Genomic DNA, 23,401 nt, shown 5'->3' with positions numbered 1-23,401 from the left:
CCGAGTTTCGAAAATTCTGTGCAAGCTATGGTATTGATCACCAGCCTTCAAGCCCTCACCTGTCTAGATCAAATGGTCAGGCCGAAGAGGCTGTACAGACTGTTAAAAGACTATGGCGTAAGAATAATGACCAATATCTAGCACTGCTTGACTATAGGACCACACCACTCGATGGCATCGATCTATCGACCGCTCAGCTGCTGATGGGCAGGCGACCCCGCAACAAACTGCCTACCACCCGTTCGATGCTCCAGCCAACTAGTTACAACCGACATGAGGTGAATCGTCGTTTTAGCGTTCGCAAAAGTGAGGCAGAAATATTACTACGATCGCTCAGGCACTCGCGAACTGCCTCCTCTGCACCCTGGTGAACATGTCAGGATAGCTCCTCTACCAGGCACCAAAGAGTGGATACCTGGAGTGGTCGAGAGTCACCATTCTACGCCCCGCTCATACGTCGTGCAGAGCACAGATGGTCGTAGATACCGTCGTAACCGTCAACATCTACGGCAGTCGACTGAAGGAGCCAATCATTAACCACCCATGATCAACGACATTCCATTAGATGTCAGCGAGGAACCACATGTCGTGGCTGAAACACCAGCTCCCAGCACTACACCAGCTGTGCGACTTAACTCGCCACCCTAAAGTGATCGTATGGCCAAACCACCTATGCAACCACCGCCGAATGCTCCATATGTTACAACTCGAGGTCGTGTTGTCAAACCACCCGTGCGGCTGGACATGTAGTTGAATATGACTGTGTTATTCTATTACAGTACAGTTGATAAGACTGCCTGTTTGTTTCACTTAACTATTACCTACCATGTCGGATATGCTGCTATTTAAAACAAAACTCATGATGACATTTGGTAAAATAGTTTATTGACTGTTATGTGTTAAACATGGTGCTTTTGGTAATTTGCCGTAATTATGTGTGATTGTAATACATTCAGTTCAGTTGTTAGAAAGGGAGATGTAACATATCTCAATCTGTCTTTTCTGTACATTCCGCGTTTTAGATAACGCCACCGAAAGTCGGTGTACTTCCGGTATGGAGCTGACTCAATAAACATAATACAAAATGTCCGAAGATATGGAAACGAGCAATAGTCCAGCTTCATATTGCGATATAGAAACATAGCGTAAATACTGGTGGTCTGTGGCCATGTCGGGACTATGACACCAAAGGAACTCTTTTGAGCAAATGTAATAAAGTATATGGCATCTCTTGGCACAAGATGTCGCAAGGGCCGAGCACTGCCCAAGATGTCTCAGTTAGGACATCTTGGGACGGTGCTCGGCCCACAATATCTCAATATGGACATCTTGGGACGGTGCTCGGCCCACAATATCTCAATATGGACATCTTGGGACGGTGCTCGGCCCACAATATCTCAATATGGACATCTTGGGACGGTGCTCGGCCCAAAATGTCTCAGTTGGGACATCTTGGGCGACTGGGACATTTTGGGCTTCAACACACGACTGACAAACATAATACAACATTTATAAATCAAGTGCGCAGATAGTTGGGGTTTTTATATCAATCGATACTGATAAGATGAGAATTAGCGGTGTCCCAACCTAACACTAAGGGGTAGCATGTTTTATGTTTATTATCTACTATAAGAACCACAACTCTTGAAATATATACGTTCCGTGGAAATAGACGAGAGCATAACACGCAATTGCATTGTTCAGTAAGAAATGTATACTTCCAAACATATAAAAGAGAGAAAACGGTAGTTGCGTTGATCGTTTTAAAACACACACACACCGACAGAGAGAGAGAGAGAGAGAGAGAGAGAGAGAGAGAGAGAGAGAGAGAGAGAGAGAGAGAGAGAGAGAGAGAGAGGGGGGAGAGAGAGCCCGGGAGAGAGAGAGAGAGAGGGACAGCGACATGATAGTGTGTGCAAGTGTGTGAGAGAGAGAGAGAGAGAGAGAGAGAGAGAGAGAGAGAGAGAGAGAGAGAGAGAGAGAGAGAGAGGGACAGCGACATGATAGTGTGTGTGAGAGAGAGAGAGAGAGAGAGAGAGAGAGAGAGAGAGAGAGAGAGAGAGAGAGAGAGAGAGATACAACATAATCGTGGCTATTGCCTTAAAGGTACATTCATGAGTTTGCTGCAATTTATAAGATGTTATCGACTAACAGAGACTTTTTAACGATTGTAATTACATATCAAATATATTGTTCTGTATTAAATATTAGTAGCTCAATATTAAAGTGTTTCGGATCGTTCTAGTATTTGTCAGGGGCGTTGCGTGATCTGGACCTGGGGTGGTTCGAATATGAACCAAGTGGACCCTTTTTCTATTTTGTTTTTGCACCACCAGACTATGTTAAATTTGATTTTATTTCCTAAAATATTATTATTTCGTACGTACGAAATTATTTGAAGACAACATCCGGTTTGGGCTTCTTACAAATATTAAGACGACCAGAAACACATTGAATATGCAGACACTGATATTCTAAACAAGAAACTATTTTTAATATGTAAGTATAATCGTAGATATATTTTAATAGTCGAAAACAGCTTACAATGCAGCAAGCTCAGGAATGTCCGTTTAACAATAGACTAACTTTAATTTTGCTCATGATCGATGGTACTTTTTATGTCCGCATTTTGGTCCGATATCATAGCCGGCATCGAAAGCGGAAATTAATTGAAAAAGGCGCAATAGTTATTTTCCATCTTGACCGAAGATGTGACAATAGGCCTATGTAGGCAATTTCATCGGCAACAATCTATCATAAATATCGTTCAGTGGATCGTGTCGGCAAAAGAAAGGCTCGGACTAGTCAGCCAACGACAAAATCAGCGAAAAGACGGCTTACGGCGAGGAGAGAAGAGGGCGAAGTGGAGATTGTGCAGTTGGGTGCCGACGATGTCACCGACCCCGCCAGTCCCCACCAGAGAGGTAAAATATAGATATAATCGATTTTGAAAAGCTTGTTGCTACCCCTTGGAATAATCAAAACGTGATATGTTTGCCCGTTGAGGAAATGATAAGTGCCCCATCACCTGTCTTGTACTCGGTTGCGTGTGCAGGTGACGAAATAGACGTCCATGTTTCGCATAGTTTAACAAATCATATGGAAACACGAATACATTCACCTTCCCCTGCTATTAAAAGGAAACATCGAAATGTGTGGTCGGTCGGCCTGCCAGCGTAGTAAGTATTAATGAACAAGAGGTTTTGGAAACTCGTCCGAAACACGCCAAACAAATAAGGAGCATAGAAAAATGGACGGATGCTATGCACATCTTTATGGCAATTTACATTCAGGGGTATAAAGAGAACGCATTGGAATTGTTACAGTATATTACGATGATTCGCGCACATATGATGAACAATTCCGCACGATGCAGATGACGAACCCCCAATTGTGGGAAAAAAATGAACACTGATATGTGTCTCTGCATCATGTCTGCCCATCCCCCATTCCATCAAAGCGCCTACCGAGTTAACGAACAAACATGCTTTGGCTTCAACCAGGGTAGCTGTCAGTGGCAGTACTGTAAATACCAGCATGTGTGTGCAGTATGCAATGCCAATAATCATTGTGGGCTGGAGTGTCCTAAAATAAATGGCGGGTCCAGTAACCCTAAATAGCACGGGCCTGGGTTTCGGACCAATAGCGGAAGAAATGGAAACTACGGTCCCAGCCGGCGATACAAACTTGCTGGATGTATCTTCAAATCTTTTAATGGGAGGTTTAGGTCACTTGTTCACAAAGGCTGATTCACCTATAAATATTACAAAGTTGTGCCACGAATTAACCCATTATGTTCATATAGATGCAACAGATATAAACAGTGGTTTTACTTATGGATTCCCGTTACATTATGGTGGCCCTCGACTGCCAACAGACTAAAAGAAATAGTCTGCTACCCAGCACCTTGAAATTATTTTGCAAAAAATCAATATCGAAATTGCCAATAATAGTGTTGCAAGCCCATTTGATAAACGTCCAATCGCATGGGTACGAGTTTCTTCTATCAGTTTTAATGTCCGGCGAATTTCGGTTGATACATCATTTATCCTATCCCACTGGAAGTTCAATAAATGATCATACTGAACCTAAAGTATGTACGGTACACTACACCAGCTTCAATGAATCGATTGCTATGGTTCAGCAATTAGGCAATGGTTGTTTTCTTGGTAAACTTGACCTCAAATCGGCGTTTAGGCTCCTCCCGGTATTACCACAGAATTTTGATCAGTTGGGTTTTTTGTTGAACAATACATATTATTTTGACAAGTGTATGTCTTTTGGTTGCTCGATTAGTTGTCGCACTTTTGAGAAATTTGCAATTTTCTTGGAATTTTTTGTAAGTAGACGCCTCAAAGGGGGCAGGATAATTCATTATCTGGACGATTTTCTCGTAGGAGGCGCTAGAGATACAGAAGACTATGACGATGCTATGAGGCAACTTGCAGCAACCTTCAAATTTTTAGGGATACCAGTAGCTAAAGAAAAACTGAGGGCCCAACAAACGTGTTAACCTTTTGGGGATTAGAGATAGATGCACACCAAAAAATGGAGACACGATTACCGAAGGGAAAAATATTTGATATCACTGAACAAAATCGGGACTATCTTGCCAAAAAAAACAAAAAAAACATTAAAGAACCTCCAATCAGTGATTGGGTCCCTCAATTTTGCGTGTATGGCAATAGTACCGTACGAAAGACCATTTTGTCGCTGACCAATTAATGCAACTAGCGGGTTAACAAAACTCAATCACCATATAAGGATTAGTAAGGAAATGGATAAGTATTTGAAAATGTGGTTACAATTTTCAAACAATATAATGATGACGATGCTCGGTTAGTTCTCGGATAGTGCAGTGGGGTTTGGTATGGGTTTCTGGCATTTAGTATGTAGGAAAATTAGCTTATGCCCCGTGGCCTACCACATGGTCTACTAATGGTTTAACAGATAACATTACTGTACTTGATTTTTTTCCAATTTTAGTGTTGTTGACCATTTGGGGAGATAATCTGTGTAATAAAAATATACCTTTTTCGTTCCGACAATATGGCTGTTGTACAAGTACTAAATTTCATAAGTCTGATCGGTTAACGGTGTTACCGAGGGCAATAACAATGAAATGTCTGCAATTTAATATCAAGTTTGTTTTATTTAACGACGCTTCTAGAGCACATTTTGCCTGCCTGAGAGCAAAAGGACAACCCCTGGCCCGGAAATACCACAAAAAAGTCTTGAGTGTCAACAAGTTTCACATATTTGCAAACTACATGCTCTCCCCTGTCAATTTCAGTCTAATAGTTGCCAATTCAAAGCTGTCTGCCATGAAATAACCAGTCAAACAGCAGACTACTTACGTGTATATATTTTCTGATTGGGAAGATAACTGGAATCTGAGGCCAAATGCTAACAACATTCGTAGATTACTACATGCACGAGACAACATGTCGTACTCGTGACATTGGTGTCGATTTTTACAAATGCCAAATTTCTTCTACCTGATTTAACAACAAAGAAACGTTGATATCGCTGAAATACTAAACATCTTTGTCGACAATCGTATTATTCAGGTAGGCGTCAAAGCCGAATCAATCGTATAATCGATAATAGTTTTACTATGTGGAGTATTATCAGATAAACAGTCAAACATTGTCCACGCAAAGTTAGCGACTATTCTTAGGTAGGTACGTGACATTCGAATCGTATCGGAGAAAGTTAGACCAAACGAAGTACCTTATAGTTTGTTGTAGATAGGTATATTGTTTAGGTGGGTATAAACAAAACAAAGGAGATCAAGAACAAAACACCTTGACTCTGTTCCAAACCATGTTTACTGTTTTGCTAAATAGTTTGTTATACTTATGTACAATAAGGTCTGATAGTTGTTAAAGGGATAGTCCTGAGTTTGTTGCCATTGTAAGATGTTCTGACTAATGAAATATTTTAACAACTAAAATTGCATACTAAATATTGTTTCTTCTTTTGAATATAGGTGTCTGTATATTCAATGTTTCTTCTTGTCCTATTATTTGTATGTAGCCCAAACTGGATTTGGTCTCCCAACAATTTTGTACGTACGAAAAAAAAAAATATATATATGTATATTGGAAAACGAAATGAACGTTCAGCTAGTACAATACTGGGACGACCAGAAACACATTTAAATATACAGACACTGATATTGTATACAGGGAAATGTATTTAATTGACACGTGTTGTTCTTGAAACGTCTCTGGCAGTCCGCAACATCTTCACAATGGCAACAAACTCAAGACTGTCCCTTTAATCTGTTAATTTATATAACCAGGGGGCAAAATTTAAAAAATAGACCCGGCGTGCTGTAAAAGGTTTCCCACCTAAAATCATATCTACTGTTGAACAGTTGTTGGAATGGAAAAGAACCCTGAGAATAGACCTCCCGCTCCCATGAGAGGGTCGTCAAGCGTTCTGCCGACTAAACTGCACCACGCCCCTGTTTAAGCATAATAAATGTACGTAAACTAGAAGAAGAAGAAGCAGAGGAAGAGACATGAATGCTTTATTTAACGACACATTGGGCACATCTGAATTACGGTTATACAAAGATATTTAGAGAAGGAAACCCGCTGCCGCCTCTCCATGTATTTTATTGACATACGATCTTTTATATCCACCATTCCACAGACAGAATAGTACATTACACGGTCTTTGTTACGAACTGGCTAAAACAGAAATAACGCAAATGGTCGAATGAATGAATGAATGTTTAACGACACCCCAGCACGAAAAATACATCGGCTATTGGGTGTCAGACTATGGTAATGCAAATAAATAAAGTGATAATCAACATCAATATAAAAATTCAAGACTTAAACAAAAACAGTGTAAAGAACTGTGCAAAAACACAAATATCACAGAATTTTACGGATACTGAATTTTACTCAAAACTTCAATTTTGTGCTGTATTGGCCATTCTCAAAGAGAATGTTACACCCCTGCACCACGGTGAGGTTACAGCACACGCAGGGGCAAATGGTCGAACGACAGGAATCTATAATAGACCGATTGCCCTACAAATAATTACACATAAAAAACAACAACAAAACAACCTAAATAAAACAATAACAAAAACTGCCTGTGTAAATTGGTGGACGCATTCTCATTAGGTATTTTCCCCGTCCCAATCAACGCCCCATAGCTGGTACATAAAGACGTTACGCCCAATGTTCGTTCTTACACCATAACGTTAGCGTCCCTTTATCTTAAATATCCTGTAATAAGCATAATTCGGAACGTACATTTACGTTTTATGCCTCAAATTCATTGCAGAACATTTGCCTATATAGATTTATAACTAAATCACATGAATTAATCCACATTAATTATTTACAAGAGACAGAAACATTGCAAAACGTCGAAAACACTATGTAGACGGGTAACATTTGCAAAACACGTTTTATTCCAAAGTGCTGAAATTTCTGTTATGAAAGCGGGAAAATGCTCGAACTTTCATTCACATTATCGTTTGAAAATGACGTAACTGGAATAACTGCTAATTAGATGACGTCACACGTAATTAAACAAATTGTTGCTGCAAAAGGAAGCAGACAGCCATGTAGACGCCTTGAAAAAGTGTCAAGATTGGAGGAGGGTGAGTCTGCTTTATTGTAAGCAAAATAACAGTTTTAGCATTTCTTCCTAAATAAAGTCATATTTGACATATTGTTAGCGCAAAATATGTGCATGAAAAATTAAACTGCTTTAACATTGCTATATTTTTTAAAATGTGCATATGTTTGTGTCCAGTGAAATGTCACAAAATCGAAAAGAATGCAGTTCGGTGTAGATATGCATATCTTAAGGTCAAATATTTAATATGTAATGTTTGATTTGTCACATCTATCCCTTTATTCTACATATTATTTTTCTTAAAATTCAGAAAAAGTATAATATGGTTATATATAAATGGATGTTAAAAAAATATAACAAATTAACTATGTCCAGGGAAATGTCACAATATTAATATAACTGCACAAATGCCGACGTTAAAGGTACATGTATAGTCATATATCGTATTTCTCCTCCTGGAATGGAATATAACGAAGGCCATTTATATTTATACAGCAATTTCTGGTCATGTAATGTATTTCTGGACTATCATGGCAAACTATAATAGAATTAAAGAATACGCAGAACACAAAAAGCAAAGGCGAAGACTACAGAAGTTGGAATCGTATAACGGGAATGCAACATTAAAAGGATTTCTGAATAAAACTTGATATTTTGTTTTGCTTTCACAATAGCACTAAAATAAAGTATTTACTTATTTAAAGATAGGTTAAGTGTATATATGAAAACAGTTTGTTTTGTTTAACGTCACCACTAGAGCACATTGAAATTATTTAATCATGGACTATTGGATGTCAGACATTTGGTAATTCTGACACAGTAATCAGAGGAAAACCGCTACATTTTTATCTAATGCAGTAAGGGATATTTTATGTGCACAGGTTAGCACATACCACAGCCTTTGATATACCAGTCGTGGTGCATTGGCTGAAACGACAAATAGCCTGTATACAGAAGAACATTTCGTTAATATATCGAATCATTGTTTAAACAGTTGAAATATCTATGTGCACTGCATTGAACAAAAAAATTAATGAAGGTTTAACTACACCCCAGGACGAGAAATACATCGGCCATTGGGTGTTAAACTACACTGAACAAAGCCACTTTACTGAGATGAAAGCATAACGTTGAGTTCTTATATATTTCAGATTACAAAACCAAAAAATTATCACCAGCGGCACTACGAAGAGAAAGCAGCGAGAAAATGAAAAACGGCACAAGGACAGTCTCATAAAGAAGCATGAAAGACAACGACGTTGGAGAGCAAAACAGAAAATGCTTCATTGTGAAAATGTGACACCCAGTCAAACTATCACAAACACCTTTTCTGATAAAATGCAGAAATGCAGAGCATTACGAAAACTCAAAAATGCACTTCCTTTATCAACACCAGCACGTGTAGCAACAATATCTGCCTATCTAAAACTGGATAAATCACCAACTGTAAAAGGTCTCCAGAAAAGTGGAGTGGTGCTCTCACCTGAAGACACAGATAACATAAAGCTCGGGATTGCCGTAATTGAAGATGTAAAGTCCACCATCAAATGTACAAAAATGAAAAGAACCGACGACTCCAGGACTGCCATGAATATCATTACTTCATCTATCAGTGTAGAATCGATTTCAAAATCAAAATCAAAAACAAAACTCGCAGAAAGATTGGGCGTAAATGCAAAAAGGATTTTTCATGGATCAAAGCGGCGTACCATCGTTCACTCTGAAAAGGCAGCATACACTTTCTCAGAAAGGAAAACGCGTTCTGATGCCCTCACTGAAGATGTAAGAAGGACAATCTACGAGTTTTGGTGTAGTCCGGATAATGCACGGCCCACAGGAAATAAAAGTGATGTAAAAAGAGTACGGATTGGACCAAAATATTCAAACCATGCTGTGTATATCCTCGATAAAACTCAAACAGAAGTATTTTCTGACTTCAAAGAGAAACACTTTTCAATAAAAGTATCACAAAGGATGTTTGAAAACTGCCAGCCATTTCGTACGTGCTGCACGCCTAAAGGATCGCACTACCTGTTGTTGTCGATACCATATGGAAGCCAGAACATTGTTTAGATCATGTATGGAGTTTCGAAAATCACTGCCTCAGTCTGAACGAGATAAATACCCAATTTATACTAGTTTAACAGATTTAGCTGCAGCCACTCTCTGCGATATGGATGCAAACGGACTTTACAGAAAGGTATGTCTAGACAGAGAGTGCACCGACTGTGGTGTTTCTTTATTAGTTTCATGAAAGCGAAATGTCAACGCAAGGCGACTCACAAGATGTGAAATGGGAAAAATATGAATATATTGAATTTACAACAAAACAGGGAACCAAGAAAAAGCTGACACTGATGAAGAAAAAATGAAAACCAGGAGAAATGTTCTCATATCTTCAAAAACTTCTTCAAACGTATCCAGAACATCAGTTTCGGGCCACGTGGCAAAATAAGCAACTGAAAACCCTAATAGAAAACCTACCTGAAAATCAGTGCATCTGTGTGCATGATTTTTTTCCGAGAATTACAGATGCAGTGACAAAAACGAAGTACAGTCATCCTATTTTCAGAGAACGGAAGTTTCAGTGCATGTGTCCCTCCTATATAGACACGCCGTTCTGGAAGTTGATGGTATTAGCAGTACCGAAATGGAACCAAATATTGTCGGGGAGCAGTTCTTTGTCATATCTGCAGACATCATGCACGATCAGCATTTCACGCGTGTTGCTCAGACCAAGATCGCAGATTATCTTAAGTCTATAAGCTATGAATGTACTGTAAAGCACGAGTTTCGTGACGGATGTCAGTGCCAGTATAAAAGTCGACATTGCTTGGGCGATCTGACCGATTCTGTCAACGATTTAAAGTACACGGCTATTTACAGAAATTTCTTTGAAAGCAGTCATGGCAAAGGACCGCAAGATGCGGCGGGAGGGCTAATAAAGAATCAGGCAGATGCCGCGGTAACTCGTGGGAAAGCTAATATTCAGTGTGCATACGACTTGTACCAGTTTGCCTGTGACAATCTCCAAGAAGCAAAATCACATACATTCAGACGTCGTATATTCAGATATGTTGAAAGTATCCCGAGAAATAAAGTTCAGAGTTACAAGGCTATTCATGAAAATCTGAAGATCTATCCAGTTAGAGCAACTGCGAATTCAAAGCAGCTACTTATCAGAAGCTTGACATGTTATGAATGCGACAGTTGTATTGAAGGTTCCATAAACAAATGTGAAAACCAGAAGACGATTGGCACAGTAAAAACTGTGGAAGCTCAGAATGAGACTCGTTCTTGTACTGAAGAAGGTGAAGAGAACAATGAAATCATTGAGAGTGAAGACTTAACAGATCATATCAAACGCGGATCAATAATCGCCGTTTTATCTGGAACTGAACCAGAAGAATACTACATGGTTAAATGTAGCGCTAAAACAACTTTAGTACGCACTGAAACTGACGCGTGGAATACTACATATAGGGCCGGGAGTGTGGTGCTGAAGGGATTGTATTTTGCAAAGGTGGGAGACTTAAAGTATAAAATAATACGCGGAAAACAGGCAATTGTTCCAGTACAGTCTGTCATGTACATTTGCAGCGATATCAGATGTGAAAATGGCCAGTTTTCCTTGAGCGAAGATGAACACCAAGATATATTACAGTGTGTTGATATGTGTCACTTTGTTCGCTAAGACAAGCATTTCCAATGCATATGTTACGGGTAACAAATTGAGAATAATTATACTAGCATTTATAATACATAAAATATACAGTACAATTGAAGTTGTGTTTATTGACGAATTAAAGTGTACAGCTTAATATACAGTGTACAGGTTTTAACAACGTTATAAACAGATGGCGTCATTTTGACGTTACCGTATGAGGTACGAACATTGTGCGTAACGTCAAAAGGTTGTGGTATGTGCTCTCTTGTCTGTTGGAATATGCATATAAAATATTCCTTGAAAATGTAGCAGGTTTATCTGAAGATTACGTCTCACAATTACCAAATGGCCAAATAACAGATGATTAATTAACACAAAAAGACCGCCTACCCACAAACCCACAAACAACAATAAACAAAAAACAACACACAACACCCAACGGCCCCCCCCCCCCCCCCCAAAAAAAAAAACACAAAAAAAAAAAAAACAACCTAGCACAATCACACACACACACACACACACACACAATTCATGCACAAAAAACCCCACAAAAAAGGAAAAAAAGCAAATAAATCACAAACAACAACATCCAAACATATTACTTAATGTGTTATATCACAAAATCAAACGTACCCGATATATCATCAATTCGTTGTGTTTATTAGAAGACAGGAAAACCCTTGCAAAGTTGTGAAGGAATATATAGACACGTATACTTGTTGCAATCAATTTGTTTTTTAAATAAATAAATAAAGTGTATTAACCCCAGAAACAAATATGGTAGTGTCAGAATTGGGAACCTGATACCACTACCTTACAACAATGTTATATAACAAATATTTTCATTCATATATATAATGCATTACACTAGTAATAATGGTATAAAATGAAAGTTGTTTTTAGGGGTTAACAGCAAAGAAAGGCAGAAGAAACAAAGATTGAAGGAAAGAGAGATTGAATTTTAAGACTGAATTTCCAGAACGAGAATAGCATAATATGTATTATTATTTCATGTCTATGGGGATAAAATTAATTGATATAATTTAATAAGATAAAACGAAAATGAATTCGCATGATACATATTCACATAACACATGCACCTGCGCGCATGTACACACACACACACACACTTTATTTCACAACGAGGTTGTTTTAAATGTATCTAACGAACGAAAGCGAGTTTGATACGTTTTTAAACAACGAGTTGTGAGATAAATGGTATCTAACAGACACGAATGTATTACTATATTTCTTACATATCCTTGAAAAACAGGTTTTAAGGACATTTTAAATTCTTTTTCGAATAAAAGTTATTTATAACCTTTGCACTTGCAGCTGACTTACGCGTCACAGACACATGATCGTCAAGATAACTACACGTCACAGTGTAATCTATTTCCATCGCGTTGGTTTTATTGCACGTATGACATTGGTGACCTAGTCATCACCTAGGAGCAGCCAGTCGTATATCTTGAAATTGTTAACACACATTCATGCTTAAAACAGACTATGTGTTATAAAAAAATAACACATGATTTTCTCACCAATGGGTGTGTAAGGAACATATTTAACTAAATTGTGGTTCAGATAATTGTTCAATGATCTGTGATCCAAGCAAGGTATACAATCGAACGCCGGGGAAATGTGGATGGTCAAAAAACGATGAGCAAATTAAAGGGACATTCCTGAGTTCGCTGCAATTTTTAAGATGTTATCGATTAACAGAGGCTTTTTAACGACTGTTATTGGATATTAAATATATTTTTCTGCATAAAATATTAGTGGCTGTATATTAAGCGTGTTCCTGATCGTTGTAATATTTGTACTATGTTAAATTTCATTTTATTTCTTAAAAAAGATTTTTTCGTACGTACGAAATTATTTGAAGACAAAATCCAGTCTGGGCTTCTTACATATATTAAGACGACCTGAAACACACTGGATATACAGACACTGATATTCCAAACCAGAAAATATATTTAATGTGTAAGTTTAATCGTAGAAATATTTTATTAGTCGGAAACATCTTACAATGCAGCAAACTCGGGAATGTCCCTTTAAGGGTTTTCAAACAAAGAACGGTACATTGACCATATGGAATGGAATTTATTAGACTCTTTCTACTCAAATATTTTTTTCTATAATATATCTATATATCTCTAGACCAATCAGTAATATTGGTACACATGTTCTCAAATCATGTGTGTAGGAGATCACCGAACTGTACTGGAAACACAATCAAACAAAGATATGAAATCCTTGATTGGTTTGAAAATATATCCAGTGATCTGATAGAACTTTCCATGTTATCTGATGGAAGACACGGAAAGACGAAACAAAATTGTGATATAAGCTGGATGGATATGAGACCATTTTTCATACGAGCGTGACAGTGTAGACCGACTGATCTGGTAATACACTAATAATGCAATGTTAGTATCCGGGAGAACATCACGAATTTCGATAACCATGAGAGGACTGTTGAGACTTGTGTTAGCCATCATGATGTGTACAATGACAAAAGCAGGCGGGAATGATTTTGATTTCACGGCTGTGGACGCCGATAATTCTTTTTCGTTCGGTACTGATTTGAATTCCATAGTCCTAGACGCCTCCAGTATACATGGTGACAAAGCCAAAGGTGACGGCGGCATCATGGCAGGTGTTGATCTCGAAGCTTTGGATGCCCAAATTGAAAAGATAGCAGCTGGTGACCTGGATTCAATTCTGGATGAGTTGAAAGGATATCACGACATGACAGATAATGGTGAGTGATCATAGGGTTATAAATTCACTATCTTGTCCCTTCTGCGAATGTTTATGTTATGACACTGACTAAAGTCCATGGTCTGAAACACCTAAGTCACTCCTAAGTTTTATATCAGTTTACCCTTTTATTCGCATTTCCTACAGACGGGAAACAAGGGCGGATTTACCAGTCCTGGACGACTGGCTTGAACACGGAATAATCGACTGGCTCCAGTGAGGTATATCCATCTCCATGTGTACTAAAACATTTAATACAGTTAAAGTTTGTTCTGTTTAACGACACCACTAGAAGCACATATATATTAATTAATAATCTGCTATTGGATGTGAAACATTTGGTAATTCTGACAGTAGTCATCAGAAGAAACCTGTTGTATATTTTCATTAGTAGCTAGGAATCTTTTATATGTATATTTCCACAGACAGAAAAGCACATACAACGGCCTTTGACCAATTTGTGGTGCACTGGTTACAACGAGGAAAAACTCCAGTTTGTTGCATGGACCCTGCGACGCAGGCACCTCATGCCAGTATTCAACCGATCGAGCTAAATCCCCCAAGAGCATTTAATACATGCTGTTAATTGATTGCTAGATCTTTACTCGAGAGACAATGCTTATAATGCCGTAAAACCTTTGTATAACGACCACCCCGGTCATAAGACCACCCCGCTATAAGGAAGGAAGGAAATATTTGTATTTAACGACGCATTCAACACATTTTATTTACGGTTATATAGCGTCGGAACCCTCTAAAAAGAACAATATTTTAAAGACTGGAATATTTCCTTATTATTTTATAGTAAAACTACCCCGGTATTAAGACCACCCCGCCTATTACGGATTTCGACAAGTAAAGTCAGACCCAATGGTCGTTTTCAGTGCATTTGGACACCAGAAATGTGACGACAACATGTACTTGTCACGTCACATAAGCGACAAACAATCAATAACGTGGTAAAATATTGCCTAGTTGGCTCCGCTATTTTGTTAAATTTAATTGCAGGTATATGTGTTGCTGAAACTAGCAATTAAGTAATCTTATATTTATTTAGTTCGAAAGAAAAAGGTATTACTTTCAAATTAGGAAGCCATAGTAAATTGTTGGAAGGTACGGCACACAGTCGTTTTATTGTATAACTTGCACACAGTAATGTGAAAATTAACAGTTACACTGAGGAACATGGGGTTTTTTTTAATGAAAGCAAATGCCATACTAGTGCCATACCAAAGTAGTGTCGGAAATAAAATAAAACGGATTTTCGTCGATTATGTCTTTCATATTAAACTGACAGGTAAATATTTTGTAAATATTTTTTTAATGATACTGTACCTACTTTGGCATTTATTTGTTTGGGCTTTCGTGTTTACTCTTGAAATTAAAAGAAAGATGTCAGTAAACAGGTAATTTATGCACTTTATTGGAAAAGACTATAACAAATTTTCATCGACATGTGTCAATTTCATTGCTGTTGCAATATGTGAGGGACCGTCTCTGATGACGGTTTATCCCTATCCCTTTCAAAAACAAAATATCTGTATACATTTCTAAACAAACTTTGAGCATAACTGTCATGAACCATTCTGAGGGTGTGACCTAGTATACAGACATTAAAAGGAGCCATCTCCAAGTTGCATAATGACTTATATTGCATTTTGTTTTAAATTAAATTTTCCTTTAAACTTTAAAGACTACACCTTCAACTATATGCCCATAAATGATACTGACAAAATTATTTTATCTACTAGTAGAAAATACAGTTTTATTGGAAAATCTTTATCACAAACAGATGCTCACATATAACTATGATATAACACATTTAAGTGGTTGCAAGATCTTAAAAATTGCAGCAAACTAAGGAATGTCTCTTTAAGGGTAAATTAAATTGACACGTCGATCAAAACGTGTTATAGTCTGTTCCAATAAAGTGCACAAATAACCTGTTTACTGACATATTTCTTTTAATTTCAAGAGTAAACACCATCTTGTACATCAATCAGAGCCCAAACAAGTAGATGCTATTTTAGGTAGAGTATCATAAAATATATATTTACAAAATATTTACTTGTCAGTTTAATATGAAAGAAATAATCGACAAAAATCAGTTTTATTCTATATCCAACATTAGTGCCATCCTAGTACAACAAATGCAACGATTAGCTGCAGTCAGTCAAGTGAGACAGATTCCACGTGTTTGTATTAGCTCGTGTTTGTATTAGCTTTGAGACAGTGGACGTCCTAAAACTTCGGGAGGGTGTAATTTTTCTAGACAGTTGTTAAAACTGTTGTGTAATAATTAATATAAAGAACGGATCCAAGCTCACAAATAACTGAAGCAGGTTTGACACTTGATTATTCTTGCATTTCAATGTAAATGTTAATACACCTTTATCGGTTTTATCAGTTTACACACTACTGACGGTAACCGAAATATGTCCCTCATACATGAAGCGGTAGTACCATTAATGCCAAGGTGTCGGATTCTTAAAATCAACAAAATGGCATGACCTTTTGACATCTGTTGACTTAATTATTACACTAATTTGTATATATTATAATCAGTTTGTACAGGTATTTAATATAAACATTTTGCTAATTTGTGTGGCTATGTTCATTGGTTACAAAGTTATGATACATTGTGTCATCCCTACCCCAAAATATTGTTCTCGTCTCACTATGTTTATGGGGTGATATCCATCAAAAAGCTACTCCTTACAAAAAATATCATACTACTTTATTAACTACAGGCACAGAGCTATTAAAAAACCCACCATGATAATGTGTCCGCCCAGGTGATGCCAATTCCTTTTATTTCAGTGTCTGGCCCATGGTCTATTTACCCACAGAGAGGAAAGCTCATACGCCAACCTTTGACCAGTTGTGGTGCACTGGCTGGGACGATAAAAAGAACCCAGTTAGTTGAATACATCCACCGAGGTGGTTGAATCCTGCGACGCAAACACCGCAGGGGAGTACTCAACCAACCGAGCTAAACCCGCCAAGAGCATTTAATATATGCTATTCATTGATTGTCAGATCTTTAATCGAGAGACACTGTCTATAATATTAGTGTAAACGGAAGTCGATTCATGTGTTGTTAAGCGACGATCATGAAGTGAGACAGTTAATCGTCATTCGGTTTTCGTCCGATGAAAGGCGAATTAGTAAGTACTGTTTAAAATGAAAACCAACGAATAACAAAAACCTCAGCCAACATCACACGACTGATCGAAAATGTCTGATTTTGGTCCAGCCTGACCTTTGTACATCTGCTCTCCCGTTTCCACAAAATATCATACTTTCTACCTCCACCATCCTGAGTAAATGTCCACTTAAACTTTATGACGCAAACAGGTGGCGGTGAACTATATAGGCCTACACTTTTTGTTTTAACTTTCGCATATCGTAGTCGGTACCAAACCTTCGATTCTAGAGCTACACAAATGGCGACTTCAATATACCTTTAATATGACTAATTGTAATAGCGGGTGGTACTTAATATAACTAAGTATAACAGGGGATGGTACCTTAATGTCAAATCAAATTACGAAGTTCCAAAATATATTTATAAAATTAATTTTCGCTGAATCCATCCACCTTTCATAATCTGCTTGGGCGTTAAAGGTCCAGTCCCCATATAAATGCCTATATATTGGTTGTGGTAAAGTTGGACCAGGGTACTCCTAGATTAGACCCAAAGCCAGAAACGAAATTATTTCTTGAACCACCTAAATAGCTGGGGTTTTTGGGGTTGTTGTTTTTTCAGATAGCGAATCGCCGGAGAATGGAGGTCCCATCTTTAAAAGCTCCGGGTTTGATTTCAGCAGCGATTCTAAGCTCAGCAAGTACGAAACGTTCATAAAGAAACTAGAAGCCATGCATGGGGTAACGCCCACTGACGAGTCAAAAGAAGCGCAATCGGTCTTTGGAGAGAATACTGCTGGAGGTAACGTTACGTTCTAATTCAATCTGTATATATAACGAGAGAAAGAGAAATTCAGATGATTTATCTTCGAAGATATTGATATAACCTGTAGGATGTCGTATCCAATCGAGTGTCATAACGTAAGAGTCGATTTACTGTGGTGTAAGACGAAGCATGTCCTACCTATTGTGCATGCCATTCTGTTAACAATATTTTAAAAATAAATACTATGTCATGCATTTGTTGATATATATACTCAACCAAAAAAGTATTGCAGTATTGCATTTTTGATCATAATGTATACGTTTTGCAATTTTGAAAGAAATGCAAGTAATCACCGTGTTTAATCCAGCATACTGTTTGATTGTCAATCTGTTTTTTCTGGAAAGTTTTCCACTTCCTGTCTTTGCTCGTGCACAGTCTGAAAATGTCGTGTGCGCACATAACATGAAAATCACGCGCAGTGATTAAGCATAAGCCTTGATTTTCAACTGTGTGACAATTGCCATGGGACTCCGTCCATCAATGTCCGAAAACCAACGCCATGAGGTCATTGGTAGACTTGCTGCTGGTGAAAGTGTTAGGAACGTTGCTCGTCACTTTAATGTCCACCCGACGACAATACTGCGTCTACGGTATCGTTTGCAACAAACTGGAGCAGTAAAAGACAGACGTCGCTCCGGTCGGCCACATGCGACAACGCAAAGCGAGGACCGGTATTTAGTGACGTCATCACGCCGCCGTAGATTCCAAGGTGCTCCCAAGTTGGCGGCCGCCTAACGACTGGCTACTGGCACAATAGTTCACCCTCAAACCGTTCGTAATCGACTCCATGACGCTGGTTTAAGAGCTCGAAGCCCTGTAGTAGGGGTTCCATTAACACGATGTCATGTCGCAGAACGCTTGAGGTGGGCCAGGATTCATCCGCAGTGGCGTCTTAGACAGTGGAACGAAGTTTTGTTCACAGATGAATCCCGATTCTGTCTAGAGTTTGCGGATGGTTAGACTAAGAGCATGGCGTCGGCGAGGCGAACGTTACGACGCTGCAAACATCATCGAGCTTGACAGATACGGCAGAGGCAGCATCATGGTCTGGGCGGGAATTCATTCCAACGGCAAAACTGACCTGGTTACTGTTAATGGAACATTAACTGCACAACGATATTGTGACGAAATCATTACACCTGTTGTCTTGCCATTTATGCAACGCAACCCTACGTTCACGTTTCAGCAAGACAATGCCCGCCCTCATTCTGCCCACATAACTAACGAACTTTTGCAGAGATATCACATTCAAGTCTTAGACTGACCAGCCAGATCCCCCGACCTTTCCCCCATTGAACACATGTGGGACATCTTGGGTCGACGATTACGAGAACATCACCCACAACTGAACACGAGACGTCGTTGTACAGCCGTTATTCGCCAAAATGGTCGGCATACAAGATATAGACATTATGACAAAATCACATTTTTGTACCCTCCTGTTTAACAATGAAGTATCCGTCAATGAACATCTGTTCATAAACGTAAATTTACTTCCAGGCTTTTCAAATAATCCATTTTACTTAATTAACTTAATTTGACTGGTTTTAGACAAATAATATAAAGTTTGAAGACGATTTAGTCGGAACTGCAATACTTTTTTGGTTGAGTATATATATACCACGACTTTTAATATCGCAATGTGTATACTGAGGAGAATCGTCTCTATGTATTATTTAATCATCAGATTTAAGCTCTACCACAGAAACAAACTGAGCTCCTGTATCCCACCTTGAACCTGACGCGCACATTGTTATGTACATATTGATATATACCACGACTTTTGATGTACTGAGGACAACCGTCTCTGTGATTTATTTTATCCTCAGATTTACGTTCTACAACAGAAACCAATTGAGCTCCTGTATCCCAGCTTGAAGTTGACTCACAAAGAACCACACCAATTAAAAAGGAGTATAAAATGTATGCTAGAGAACCACGCCGATTTAAAAAAAAGTATAAAATGCATACTGAAGGCTAACACCAATGTGAGATCTGGCGCAAATCAGAACACTTGCCCAGGATGAATGTACCTGAACCGGCAGTGAATATAGGCACGTTAATAAAGTTCTCCTTCCGCCAATTATAACTGAACCGTGTATCACGATACGTGTGTGTCACTGAGAATAAGTGATAGATACATGCAATATAAATACTAGTATATTGTCCATTACAGTTTCTGTCAGAATATATTCAGTGAAAAATGCACCACTATCGAGAGGGTCATGTGACTGCTAATTTTAGGGAGTGCACTCAATTGATAAGTGTTTTGTAAACAAATCAACATAGGTTATGCCTGACCACCGCCTCGTGTTGCTGCTGTGCCACTTGCTCAGTTGTTATCAGTTAGTATCACACACACACACACACACACACACACACACACACACACACAGACACACACACACAGACACACACACACACACAGACACACATACATACATACATACATACATACATACATATATATATATATATATATATATATATATATATATATATATATATATATATATATATATATATATATATATATGGATACATACATACATACATACATAAACAAATAACTTTAAACTAATAGGTTATTTAAATACTACGTGTAATCATCAAAGAAAGCTTTCAAAATGCATATCAGAATTGTTTTATTTTTTATTTTGTTTTATTTTTTTAATGAGGAACTATTTCCTAAACCGAACTATATTAACAAGTAACGATACGCCAAATGGCGGTGTGTTGCCTTCAGTGAAGGCCAGAGATACAACTGAGTAGGTTTATATTGTTGGGTTAGAGAACTGGTGCGGCCTCCCCTGGAACAAACTGGAAAGAAGAGTACCCACTCCACTCCGCACTCATGCCTACGTTATGGATGTCGTTTGCCTTAGTTAGTTCTACACTTGGTATATTGAAGTTTCGTTTGCAGGCAATTTCGACATGTTTGGAGGGGCAGCGATCACTGGTCTAGATTTCGGGTCGAAGACGAAAAAGGGTCCCAGCCTCGTTGAACTGACCAGTCGAGCTCAATACTTAAAGGATACATTCCACAAAGGCAAGTCGTTTACGTTTTATACAAACATTCGATTTTTATTTAGAGTTCGTTTGTCTTTGTTTAATTCATAATTGTCTGATTATTTGATTGTGGGAACGCTTTGGCGTTTTGGTTTTGTGTCTTTTATGTGATTTTTTTGTACTACTATTGCTTCACATCGGCTGCTGGCTATCAAAAAGGTAAGTGTATGAAACTATTATGTATATAATTAGGTAAAACCACGGTGCAAAGAGCGTGAGGAAAATATAATACAATACATAAACAAGGTAAGTAAAAAAAAAATTATATATATATATATATATATATATATAGAAATTAACGTGTTTTAAAAATATTAAAATATTTCAAAACATTTCTGTTGCCAAATATACCATTTTTCGTAGACTTCAGATGATCACACTCCATCAAACTGTGACACACAATCAGTATACACTAACGATGTCTACATTGAAGAGGGCGGTCCTTCTTTAAAACAAATGAATGCGTTAAATGTGCATGGCTGATGCGGATACGGCACAATACTACTTCATGTTCCTACGCCGCCTGTATGAGGACTGCCACTCTCCCAGGATTGGCTTGACAGAATGATACTTGTTCGCGAGTGCACCATCGCTATCATATTGCCAAGTTGAAACGATATGATTAATATGATATTTAGAATCACAGCATGGGATATCGATAGTGCCACGTGGCAAATTCAAAGCAGATTTAGCAGCAACATCTCCGATTTCATGTGCTGCAAAGCTTGAAGACACGAAAAATTTATATATTCGGATGCATATAAATCATCAATATCTTCCAGGTATTAATGATTGCCCACGTTTCAGCAGTAAAGACTGGTGCTGAATCAGGGAATGTCATAACATTTTTGTCTCATGGAAACAACTGTAGCAGAAGCCACAGGATTCCCATATTGTGATCCGTCTTTGTAAACAGGAATGTTATCACGGTACCTCTCTTGAATTGTCATGAAATAATTTGTATAAATAACTGCATCAGTGCGATTTTTTCCCCACATTCACAAGTTCGAATACAATGTTTTAATATTGTTACCTTTGTAGATGTATGCACCACCAATCCCTGCAAGAATTCAGGTGTGTGTTCCCTTGATGGGGCATCTTACACGTGCAAGTGTACTAAAGGATACATGGGGAAGAAATGTGAAGGTAGGTTTGGTTTGTATTAAAGAGACACTCAAAACAAGTAGGGGAACCTGAAATATTAATGCTAATATCAACTATTAGACCGAACATACGTTTTGACCATAGACATCCTAGTAAAGAACGTTCAGGTCTGTTCATCAACACACCGAAACACATTCCATAGTATGCACGGGCATCACGCAGTTGCTCCGTACACGTGCGTGGGGTGTCATTCTCGATTTTGACCATTTCCAGTAAGGTCGACCGGCCTCGGTGGCGTTGTGGTAGGCCATCGGTCTACAGGCTGGTAGGTACTGGTTTCGGATCCCAGTCGAGGCATGGGATTTTTAATCCAGATACCGACTGGAAACCCTTAGTGAGTGCTCCGCAAGGCTCAGTGGGTAGGTGTAAACCACTTGCACCGACCAGTGATCCATAACTGGTTCAACAAAGGCCATGGTTTGTGCTATCCTGCCTGTGGGAAGCGCAAATAAAAGATCCCTTGCTGCTAATCGGAAGAGTAGCCCATGTAGTGGCGACAGCGGGTTTCCTCTCAAAATATGTGTGGTCCTTAACCATATGTCTGATGCCATATAACCGTGAATAAAATGTGTTCAGTGCGTCGTTAAATAAAACATTTATGTCTTCTTCTTTTTTTCCCCAGGAAGGTCGATTAATCACTGTGGAACATTATTTCTGTCAATCTGTTTCATTCTGTTGATCATACAGTTGTTATTGTTTTGTTTTTAGTCATTTTTATTGTTTGAATTTGCCTTTTACTGATAAAAAAGGTCAACTTTCAAATTTCAGTTTTGACCCCAATCGTCCTTCAAGATCTTTGGTAGTCATAAAACCTACTGTAATACTGAACTACGGGTTGTAATGTTTGCCCAATTAATTCACTATTATCATATAACCATTCCCCACAGCTAATATGCCATACAGTTTTGGCAATTGTAAATTCTTATTAGAGTTCTCCTACTTTTTTGAAGAGTATATAGGGACTAATACATTAGTGGGCCTTAGATACCATTTATCTCACGAGTTGTTTTAAAATTATCTAACGAGCAAAAGCAAGATTGATACGTTTTTAAACATCGAGTTGTGAGATAAATGGTATCTAACGGCCACTCATGTATTATTCCTTATATATTTCCCTTTATAGTACCTATATTTCTTATATATCCACACAAATC

At 38.2% G+C, this 23,401-nt stretch overlaps 3 protein-coding genes across 3 annotated transcripts in view; all 3 read left to right on the top strand.

Annotated features, from left to right (window-relative positions):
• The first annotated feature begins 565 nt into the window (after nucleotides 1-565).
• LOC121383639 lies at nucleotides 566-9,862 on the top strand. Its single transcript, XM_041513732.1, is given in 5 exon segments — nucleotides 566-746; nucleotides 2,772-2,924; nucleotides 3,327-3,393; nucleotides 8,760-9,602; nucleotides 9,604-9,862. Coding segments are annotated over 5 exon segments (1,503 nt in total).
• Nucleotides 9,863-9,869: 7 nt separating this feature from the next.
• On the top strand, nucleotides 9,870-11,302 carry LOC121383637. The gene is given in 2 exon segments (XM_041513731.1): nucleotides 9,870-10,121; nucleotides 10,124-11,302. Coding segments are annotated over 2 exon segments (1,431 nt in total).
• A 2,433-nt stretch (nucleotides 11,303-13,735) lies between these two features.
• Nucleotides 13,736-23,401, top strand: part of LOC121384483 — a 39,778-nt gene continuing 30,112 nt past the window's right edge. Inside the window, exons 1-4 of the mRNA XM_041514892.1 lie at nucleotides 13,736-14,042; nucleotides 17,811-17,990; nucleotides 20,938-21,063; nucleotides 22,125-22,229. Coding sequence (XP_041370826.1) covers nucleotides 13,745-14,042; nucleotides 17,811-17,990; nucleotides 20,938-21,063; nucleotides 22,125-22,229 — 709 coding nt within the window. The 5' untranslated portion in view covers nucleotides 13,736-13,744. The remainder of the gene's footprint in view (nucleotides 14,043-17,810; nucleotides 17,991-20,937; nucleotides 21,064-22,124; nucleotides 22,230-23,401) is intronic.

The sequence above is a fragment of the Gigantopelta aegis genome, chromosome 10 (assembly GCF_016097555.1).
Source record: "Gigantopelta aegis isolate Gae_Host chromosome 10, Gae_host_genome, whole genome shotgun sequence".
NCBI classification, from domain to species: Eukaryota; Metazoa; Mollusca; class Gastropoda; order Neomphalida; family Peltospiridae; genus Gigantopelta; species Gigantopelta aegis.
This window is presented reverse-complemented; position numbering and strand designations above follow the sequence as displayed.